Source organism: Apaloderma vittatum, unplaced genomic scaffold (assembly GCF_000703405.1).
Source record: "Apaloderma vittatum isolate BGI_N311 unplaced genomic scaffold, ASM70340v1 scaffold36473, whole genome shotgun sequence".
Classification (NCBI taxonomy): Eukaryota; Metazoa; Chordata; class Aves; order Trogoniformes; family Trogonidae; genus Apaloderma; species Apaloderma vittatum.
In genome coordinates this window covers 57,148-65,717 of record NW_009707107.1, presented here as the reverse complement: position 1 = coordinate 65,717, position 8,570 = coordinate 57,148, and the positions used below count along the sequence as shown (strand labels likewise).

Here is an 8,570-nt window from a genome sequence, read left to right as displayed (position 1 = left end):
TAGCTTTGTCGTAGAAGGCCACTAAATTAGGTATGCCCAATTAATTAGGTCTGGATAGTGGTACTCTCGGAGTAATATTAGTTTTCTCCTTAAAGCTGAGAAAATGAAAGAAGACATTTTGGGCTTGTCTACCTGGCTCTACTGTAATTTTTCTTGGCTTTCCTTGTGCTCGGTACCTTTCATAGTCAAAGTAACCATTGTAATAGCCAGCTTCAGAGACTACCATAGCTTCTTTTACATGAAGTAGAAGATAATTTAGCACTACGATTCAAGTTGATGTCCAGTTTCAGCTGATGGAAATCAACTGTCACAGGCTAGCCTAAACTAAGCGTTCAAATAGTACATTTGTAAAGCATAGGCTGGTCACTTGCTCATTGAACTGCTTTGAACTGCTGAGGAACCGTAAATGGTTGTGTACTAGTGATTTTGTATAAAGCATATGTTTTTCTTCTATAATAGTGATCTGTTTATTTCCATTTTTCCAAAAAAAAAATCATGAACAATTAATGTTATACCATGTTTACTTCACAAGGAATATTTTTGTTATTAGATTTGCTTATTGTTGCCATTAAGACAACTGCATTCATTTAACAAATTTCCAGACTGTTTTCCCTGACAGCTGCCATTTGCTTGCTCAAAATGTTGATCTGTAGTGGAACATTGTATAATGGATCTCCCTTGACAGTCTGCTGACAGGCATTTTGTCCTGGTTGACCTCAGTTGGTGTAAGTGGTTTTTGTCCTCATTTGCTCATGAAGCGTTCCGTATTTCCCTATCAGAGATTATTGCACTGACAGGGTGGCTCTTGTGATTATCTCTTTTATCTCTTTCAATCAGAATGAGCCAGGTGAGCAAAGTAGAGTATTTAAAGTAACCCAGCTCAGTTCTGAGTGAAGTGAGCCAGGGAGTAATCCTATCACCAGTTCAGTGAGGGGGTACAGTGGGGAGTAACCTTTCACGGGGTTAAAATTGAGAATTAGGAAGGAGATGCTGATCTGTAGGAGTTTAGCCACATACACAGCTGATGCCACATAGTCAACTGATGTAGGTGAATCCTAGGTAGCATAGATCATTGCCAAGACGGAGTTTAAAACAAACAAACAAACAAAAGAAAAAAACCCAAAACCCCAAATTTCTGTATAACAAAATAAAGACAGTTAATTACCTCTGAACAATAGTCTTTGTCATGGTTGTGTTACTCCTGAGGAGTTTCTCCTTTTTTCCTCCCTATGTGCATGCTTTGGTAGTAATGTATTATTCCAAATAATGCTTTACTTTCTGAGGGAAGAATGAAACTACAAAAAACAAGCACCGTGCATTTGTATAATGTTGGCGACTTCTGCTGGACCCACAGTTGTGTAGGTGTTTATAGAGATTATTGTTGCAGATAATATTTCCACGAATCTTTTTTGTAATTTAGATATTGACTGATACAGTGATTGACCGTCTCGGCTGAGCAGAATGACAGTGCACCATGGTAGCAGCATTGATCTTTAACTAGTTAGTAGAGAAAACAAATTGATATGATTAGGTTTTGCAATTATTACTGGTCTGGTTATGTAAATTTTTAATAAAAATTAGATACTTGGGGCTCAGAAAGGGCTGCAGCTTTTTTCGCTAGAGTTTTCCAAAAATGCTTGTTACTTATGAATGATGTTTGAATGATTTTAACACTTTCTAACAACTTTTAAGCACTTCTAATGCTTTTAAGAGCTGAAAGTGCTGTGGTACGCCCCCGTTCTGAATGCTCAGTTCTGCGAGCAGCCAAGTCCCTAGAGTGGATGCTGACTTGCACTGCAGCTATCGGAAGAAATTGATGACTTCAGTGACCTTCTGGTTTTACAGACTCTCTTCTGGCTGTAGTTATTTTTGTTGTTGAATTCGTGCTTGTTTAGGGCTGTAATTCTGTTGAGTAAGCGGCAAAGCTTCCTCTATTCAAAGACAGGAAAACCAGACACTATCTTCTAGAAATGCAAACCTTAGAATTTATGTATTTTTCTGATGATAAGCAGGTTTTCAGCACCAACTAGTATTTGCTTTGGTATGAACTAACAATATATTCCCTATGTGTTTAATTGTTTTCCCATCTGCTTGTAAGTACTTTTTATGTTTTACTGACTCTTAGAGGCTCCATCCTGCAGCTGCTCAGCATATGGTCATCCTGTAATCTTCCCGGAAACTTTATATACAAAATAGCTATAGGAGATACTCTGATTTTTTTTCACTACTTGCATAAGAAATACTGGGGTTTTTCACCTGTTAATTGCAGACTGTTTTCCCTGTAAACTGTAAACAGTTATTTTATAAACTTCAAAGACTGTAAATGATCTCCTCAGGCTGCTTCCCCAAAACCGTGCATTTGCGATTCTCTGTCCCTGCATAGATCCACTGGGGCAGGTCTGCCCACAGATGCAGCATGTGGGCAGGTTGCACAGCTTAGTTTCCTTACTTGTTCCAAAATAAATGAAAATGTTGCCAGTGGCAGACCAAGCCTGGCAACGGCAAAATGGCCTTTTCAATTCCTTTGGATCACCAACAAAGCCCGGTGCTACAATATATTAACATTTTATGTAGTATTTTAATGAGCTATCCGGAGCTAAATTTTGTATTTTAATTTCTAATTTCCAGCTGCTGGCTCATGTTACTTTATCTTTGGCAACAGTTACTTTACCAGTGAATGTTTATGGCCTGCAGCAAGTGTTGAAGAACAGTGTATAAACCTCATTGTCCCATTTTGAACTGGAATACATAGAGAAGACAATACAATCTTTTCCTCTCAATTCGCCTATTATATCCTCATAGGATTAACCTGGAGATGTGCCATGAAAAATACAGATATGCTATTCCAGTGCTTCCTTTTATTTAGCAGGTTGTTCAGTTTTTCCTGAGTTTGCATGTGTGAGTGTTTTTATCTGGAAACAATCAAATATGAATTATCCTGTTTTTTTGGAATGCCAGTTTGTTATTGTTCAGAAACTGGTTGACAAAATTAAGTCTGCATTAAAGCTTTTATAACTGCCATGAGAATCCTCAAGTGCAATTTTTGTTCTGCATTGTAAAGGATTGCTAATAATCAACCTGCGCAATTTTGCTTGGGAAAAGAAAAAAAACAAACGAAGTGGTAAAAGTAATATATTGGTATATTTCAGATCACCTAAATTTAAAACATATATCAGTAATGGTTTCAGGGCCCAGTCCTGTAAACTCTTAAGCACATGGCTTTATTAATGAGCTTGTATTAATATGTGTTAATTCTGTGTAACTTGATTAAGACTGAAATTTTACGTATATCTAACTATTTGAAAGTTTGATTCTAATTTGTCACATATAACAAGACAGAAGCTATGGGTTTTAGGAATTATACTCCTTGTGCCCTAAAAAGATGGAGTTTTCCCAACTTGAAACAATTTCCCTGATCTAACCTTGTTACTTTAGAGTTTCACTTCTATTTTATAGATACATAGAAGTGCCTAGAAGTGCTTTATGGTGATTTAGCTGAGTCATGCTTTTATTTGCTTCGACTAAACCTGGACTATTCTTGAAGTGAAAGAAGTTATCCACATAGGGGTTTTAACGCTCAGTTTAGCTAAGGAGAGTCCTTAACCAAAGTGCTAAAATTGCTATCACTGTTTTTAAAGCCCTGGTAGGAGTTCCTGGGCTTTGGGCAGTCACCTGAGCTGATGACAGCTCTGTGCCCTGTCTGCACTTGCCACTGGTGCTTCCTTGTCCCCGTGAATTCTCTGGCCTTGATGCTGCTCCATCTTCCTCCACTCCTGAGTCACCTGTGGGGGACTTCGTCCCGCGGTGGGTGCAGCGTTCAGCAGCATGACCATTGTCTCTGTGCCGCAGGGCTTATGTTGGGCTGCTCTGTGTCACAGAGGAATTACCTCGTGCCTTGGAAATCTTACACAACTTAAGGCCACTCACCTCCTGGTTGGAGGAAATATCTGTCGGCTGTACAAGAGCTGAAAAAGACTTAGAAAGTGAGAGTTGTGAAAGAGAGGTCAGAGGATGGAAGTTGTTGTCAAGCCATCGCATCCTTTTATTCTGAATTCCCCTGCCTTTCCTAGGAACTTCAGAATCTGATTCCAAATAGAATGAAACCTCATTGATGTATGGCTGGTTGTTTATTTTCAGGAGTATAGCATGAGATAACAGAAGAGAGTTAACAACTCTCAGTCTGGGAAAAACACAAAAAACACCTCAGCGCATCTTCAAACAACAGAATTACAGTATTCTTAGCACTTCTGCAAATTTTATGCCACTGTGACAGTTCAGCATACCGAGTTACTGCTGGTTTAGTTAGCTGCATGTAAGAGGATACTGATCAAAACCAATATGTGCGGAAATAAGAATGTAAAATGTTAACACAAAAGGACCATAAGCTGAATTTTCATCACTTTGAGGGTTTTTTTGTGGGTGAACGTTTCTAATAATTCGGACTATTACTTTAAACTGGATTTTTTTGTGCCCTGCCTGTCTTTATACAGATCAGATCCCATTCCCAGTTTGGTGATCTCTGCCAGAGAGCTACTGCTGCTTCGTGCTGTCCCAGCTGGACACTGGGCAACTATATTGCTATCCTCAACAACAGGTCATCGTGTCAAAAAATTGTTGAACGAGATGTCTCTCACACCCTAAAGCTGCTTCGCACATGTGCCAAATACTACTACAACGGAACCCTGGGGCCGGACTGCTGGGATATGAATGCCAAAAGGAAGGATCAACTCAAGTGTACAAATGTGCCTCGCAAATGTACCAAGTACAATGCTGTTTACCAGATCCTTCACTATCTAGTGGACAAGGATTTTCTAAGCCCAAAGACAGCTGACTACGTCTTACCAGCTTTAAAATACAGCATGCTCTTCTCTCCCACTGAGAAAGGGGAAAGCATGATGAGTATTTACTTAGATAACTTTGAGAACTGGAACGCTTCTGATGGTGTAACAACCATCACAGGGATTGAGTTTGGAATAAAACATCGATTGTTTCAAGATTACCTGTTGATGGATACTGTGTATCCTGCCATAGCCATTGTAATTGTTTTATTAGTTATGTGTGTATACACGAAATCCATGTTTATCACGCTGATGACTATGTTTGCAATAATTAGTTCCTTGATTATTTCTTATTTTCTCTATCGGGTAGTATTTAATTTTGAGTTCTTTCCATTCATGAATCTCACGGCATTGATTATTCTTGTTGGGATTGGAGCAGATGATGCTTTTGTCTTATGCGACGTTTGGAACTACACAAAATTTGATAAACCTCATGCTGGAACCTCCGAGACGGTGAGCATCACGTTGCAGCACGCTGCTCTTTCCATGTTTGTCACGAGTTTTACTACCGCTGCTGCCTTCTATGCTAATTATGTCAGCAATATCACAGCAATCAGGTGTTTTGGTGTTTATGCCGGCACTGCCATTTTGGTGAATTATGTTTTGATGGTTACTTGGCTACCTGCTGTAGTTGTATTACATGAACGGTATCTTCTCAATATTTTCAGTTGCTTTAAGAAACCTCAGCAGAGGGTATACAACAACAAAAACTGCTGGACAGTGTTGTGCCAAATGTTCCACAAGATTATTTTTGCAGTCTCAGAAGCATCCAGGATATTTTTTGAAAAAGTTTTGCCATGCATTGTTATCAAATTTCGATACATTTGGCTTTTCTGGTTCCTTGCCTTAACAGTTGGTGGAGCATATATCGTGTGTGTAAATCCAAAGATGAAATTGCCATCATTGGAGCTCTCTGAGTTTCAAGTATTTAGGTCTTCTCACCCATTTGAACGGTACGATGCAGAATACAAAAAGCTTTTTATGTTTGAACGTGTCCACCATGGAGAAGAGCTCCACATGCCAATTACAGTAATCTGGGGTGTGACACCTGAGGATAATGGTGACCCTTTAAACCCTAAAAGTAAAGGAAAGCTGCAGCTGGATAGCAGTTTTAATATCGCTAGCCCAGCTTCACAAGTTTGGATTTTACGTTTCTGTCAGAAGCTAAGAAATCAGACATTTTATTATCAGACTGAAGAACAAGACTTCACGAGCTGCTTCATTGAAACATTTAAGCAGTGGATGGAAAATCAAGACTGTGATGAGCCATCTCTTTACCCCTGCTGCAGCCACTTGAGCTTTCCGTACAGACAGGAAGTTTTTGAATTGTGCATCAAGAGAGCTATAATGGAGCTAGAAAGAAGCACAGGGTACCATTTAGATAGTAAAACCCCAGGGCCTCGCTTTGACCTAAATGACACCATCAGAGCAGTGGTGTTGGAGTTCCAAAGCACCTACCTCTTCACACTGGCCTATGAAAAAATGCATCAGTTCTACAAAGAGGTGGACTCATGGATTTCAAGTGAGCTTAGTTCTGCTCCTGAAGGCCTTAGCAATGGTTGGTTTGTGAGTAACCTTGAATTTTATGATCTTCAGGACAGTCTTTCTGATGGTACTCTGATTGCCATGGGTCTTTCAGTTGCTGTTGCATTTAGTGTAATGCTTCTTACAACTTGGAATATAATTATAAGCCTTTATGCAATAGTTTCAATAGCTGGAACTATTTTTGTCACTGTAGGTTCTCTAGTTCTTCTTGGATGGGAACTGAACGTGTTAGAATCTGTCACGATTTCAGTGGCTGTTGGCTTATCTGTAGACTTTGCTGTTCATTACGGAGTGGCTTATCGCTTAGCCCCTGACCCTGACCGAGAGGGAAAAGTCATTTTTTCTTTAAGCCGTATGGGTTCTGCGATTGCAATGGCTGCACTGACTACGTTTGTAGCTGGAGCAATGATGATGCCCTCTACAGTGTTGGCGTACACGCAGCTTGGCACTTTTATGATGCTTATAATGTGCATTAGTTGGGCTTTCGCAACGTTCTTCTTTCAGTGCATGTGCCGGTGCCTCGGACCCCAGGGCACTTGTGGCCAGATCCCACTACCAAAAAAATTGCAGTGTAATGCCTTCTCTCATACCTTTTCAGGAGCCCAGGGAAGTAGAGGTCAAAATAAACCACATCCTGTTAGCAAGTATCAGCTGGACTCCAGAAGTCAAAAACCAGAAATGGAGCACGAGCACTATGAGCTTGAGCCTCTGGCCTCACAGACGGGTATTTGTAACCCTGCAGAGAAAGTGACTTACGAAGAAACTCGTATCTGCTCCGAGCTCTTTGGCAGCAGGCCCCCAAACACATGTATGCCTGTGCATTCAGCCTATACTAGCGAAGTGAGTAAAAGCGTAAAAAATGTTGCTAGTTCAGCTGTGCTACAGACAGCTATCGACCAACATACCATCTGCCCAATTTTCTCACAAAACAGGCAGTGTAGCTGTCCTGATGCATATAAGCAAGTGGCAGTGAAGTGGAGTCCACACTCATGTCAGCAGTTAAGCGACACCTTCTGTTACCAGTGTTCTCCTTCACCGGGAACCATCCAGATCCAAAACTCTGTAGCCCCTATAAATGCTTTACAGCAAGCTGCCGAAGGTTACGTGCACCCAGTCCAGCACATCCTCCACTGCAGTTGCCTTCAAGGAAGGCTCAAAAGAACGATGACGCAGAACTCTCTGCCTAAAAATTTTTTCCTCCAGTCCGTGCAACAGTTTCAGGCACATCAAAGAATAAATAGGACAGACTCGCACGCTCATCAGAACCCAGAGGAAAACATAAGGACTGTTCCAAAGGTGATGAGCTCCTCGCAGTTTCTCTGCCGAAATGCAGGACCTCTGATAGTGCGTTGCTCTGAATGTGAGAACAGTGTATCAAATAACCAAAAGGGATTCTGTCAGCAGACAGGCAAGTGTGATGAGAAGGGTGGCATAGAAGCAAACGGGGTTGAAAACAAGAAAGCCTCTCTGTCAAAGCAGAAAAGGAAAGCTGAGAGCAAGGTAGAACACCCTTCTTTGCAAAATGACCACGTTTTGAAGGCTGACCAAAATGATAAAAAATATCTGCTGAATAGGTCGGTGAGAGAGGCTCGCTACGAGGGTTGCTGTGAAAATTCACACTGTTGTAGCAAGGCTATCGCAGTGAAGTGCAATTCTGTTGACTGTCAAATGCCAAACATTGAAGCCAATGTGCCTCCTATGTTAATGCGCCCAGAACTTTCTAATGAAAGTTTGTTAATAAAAACACTATAGTAAATCCTTAATTTGGCAATTCTGTGTCTTTCTTTCAAAAGTAGGTTCAAAACACTAAAAAGGAAAGTCCTGAATAAATACAAATTATAATTTACATTTTGAAATGAAAATTGTATTTTGCAGAACAGTAACATTTATACATGTCATAAAGCCATTACATGTAGTAAAACCTAATGTTGTCCAGAATGTTTGGGGGGGTTGAGGTTGGTTTTTTTTTCTGTAACTCATAGGATGGATTATGCTTAATTTAGTTTTTATGCCAGGGCATTAGAGGTAGAATTCTTCTTATAAACCATCTCAAAAAACATTACAAAGAAACTTGCCCTTTTTGAAAGCCAGCGCTTGTAAGATTTATAATGTTTGGGGCAGACTGAGACTATGCATCATTTACCTTTATTCTACTGCTGCCTTCACAGGCTTGTGCCCACCTTGCAA

At 40.3% G+C, this 8,570-nt stretch overlaps 1 protein-coding gene across 1 annotated transcript; it reads left to right on the top strand.

Moving 5' to 3' along the window:
* Positions 1-4,490: 4,490 nt before the first annotated feature.
* DISP1 (dispatched homolog 1 (Drosophila)) lies at positions 4,491-8,135 on the top strand (the record flags this gene model as incomplete). The annotated part of the gene is made up of 1 exon (XM_009866048.1): positions 4,491-8,135. A coding segment is annotated over one exon (3,645 nt), but the record flags the coding sequence as incomplete, so codon positions are not given.
* Positions 8,136-8,570: the final 435 nt, after the last annotated feature.